The 1,032-nt window shown below is 85.4% G+C and overlaps 1 protein-coding gene across 1 annotated transcript; it reads right to left on the bottom strand.

Annotated features, from left to right (window-relative positions):
* Positions 1-34: 34 nt before the first annotated feature.
* On the bottom strand, positions 35-1,032 carry AURANDRAFT_69558 (hypothetical protein; the record flags this gene model as incomplete). The annotated part of the gene is made up of 1 exon (XM_009045330.1): positions 35-1,032. A coding segment is annotated over one exon (998 nt), but the record flags the coding sequence as incomplete, so codon positions are not given.

Raw genomic sequence — 1,032 nt, 5'->3', positions numbered from 1 at the left:
GCAGCGCGGCGCGCGCGAGGGGCGCGCCGGCGACGGCGCAGTCCGCGTCGCCGCCGCACTCGAAGGCCGCGCCGGGGGGCGGCGCGAGCGCGAACGCGCGCGCCGCGGCGTCGACGGCGCCCGCGCCGCGGCGGCCGAGGGCCGCGGCGGCCCACGCGGCGACGACGCCGGGCAGCGACACGCGCACGGCGTCGCGCAGCGCTTCGGGGCCCGCGGCGCGCGCCCAGGCGACGTAGGCGTAGGGCGCCGCGTCCGTCGGCGGCCGCGCGGACCGCGCGCAGAGCCCCGCCGCGAGCCGCTCGAGCCGCGGCCCGAGGTCGCCGCCCGCGGCCCGCCCCGCGTCGGCGTCCGCGAGCAGGGCGACGACGGCGCACTCGTCGCGGGCCAGGGACGGGTCCCAGAGCTGGCAGCACTGGAGCGCGGCCCAGCCGTCGAGCGCCGTCGGGCCGCCCGCGCCGTCGTCGTCCGCGGCCCAGAGCACGATCGAGCGGTCCGCGCCGTCGTCGTCCATCGCGGCGGCGGGGTCGTCGCCGTCGCCGTCGCCGTCGCCGGGGCTCAGGTCCACGGCGCGGTCCGCCCAGGCCTCGGCCGCGGCGCGCCGCGCGGCCGCCCACCGCGCGGCCAATCGGCCGAAGACGGCGGCCGCGGGGAACGGCCGGCCCGCCGCGCGGGCCCAGGCGGCCGTCGCGAGGGCGTCGCAGGCCTCGCGGCGCCCGGCCGCGTCGCCGGCCGTCGCCGCGAGGGCCGCCGCGGCCCCCGCGAGCGTCGCGGCCGCCGGCGCGCCCGCGAGCGACGCGGTCGAGCGCGCGGCGGCGAGGAACGCGGCGACGGCCTCCGCGTCCGCGGCGGCGCGGGGCCAGCCCCGGGGCTCCGCGGACCAGCGCCAGAGCCGGTGCTTCTCCGCCGCGGCGAGGTCGACGCCCGCGGCCTCCGCGAGGACGCGGAGCGCCGCGGCCGCGCGGTCCTCGCGGAGCGCCGCGGCGCCGTCGCCGGCGAAGACCGCCGCCGTGGCCGCGCGGAGCCGCTTGCCCG

This window comes from Aureococcus anophagefferens, assembly GCF_000186865.1.
Source record: "Aureococcus anophagefferens unplaced genomic scaffold AURANscaffold_2232, whole genome shotgun sequence".
Taxonomy (NCBI): domain Eukaryota; class Pelagophyceae; order Pelagomonadales; family Pelagomonadaceae; genus Aureococcus; species Aureococcus anophagefferens.
Note: the sequence above shows the minus strand (reverse complement) of the source record. Positions and strands in the feature narration are given on the sequence as shown.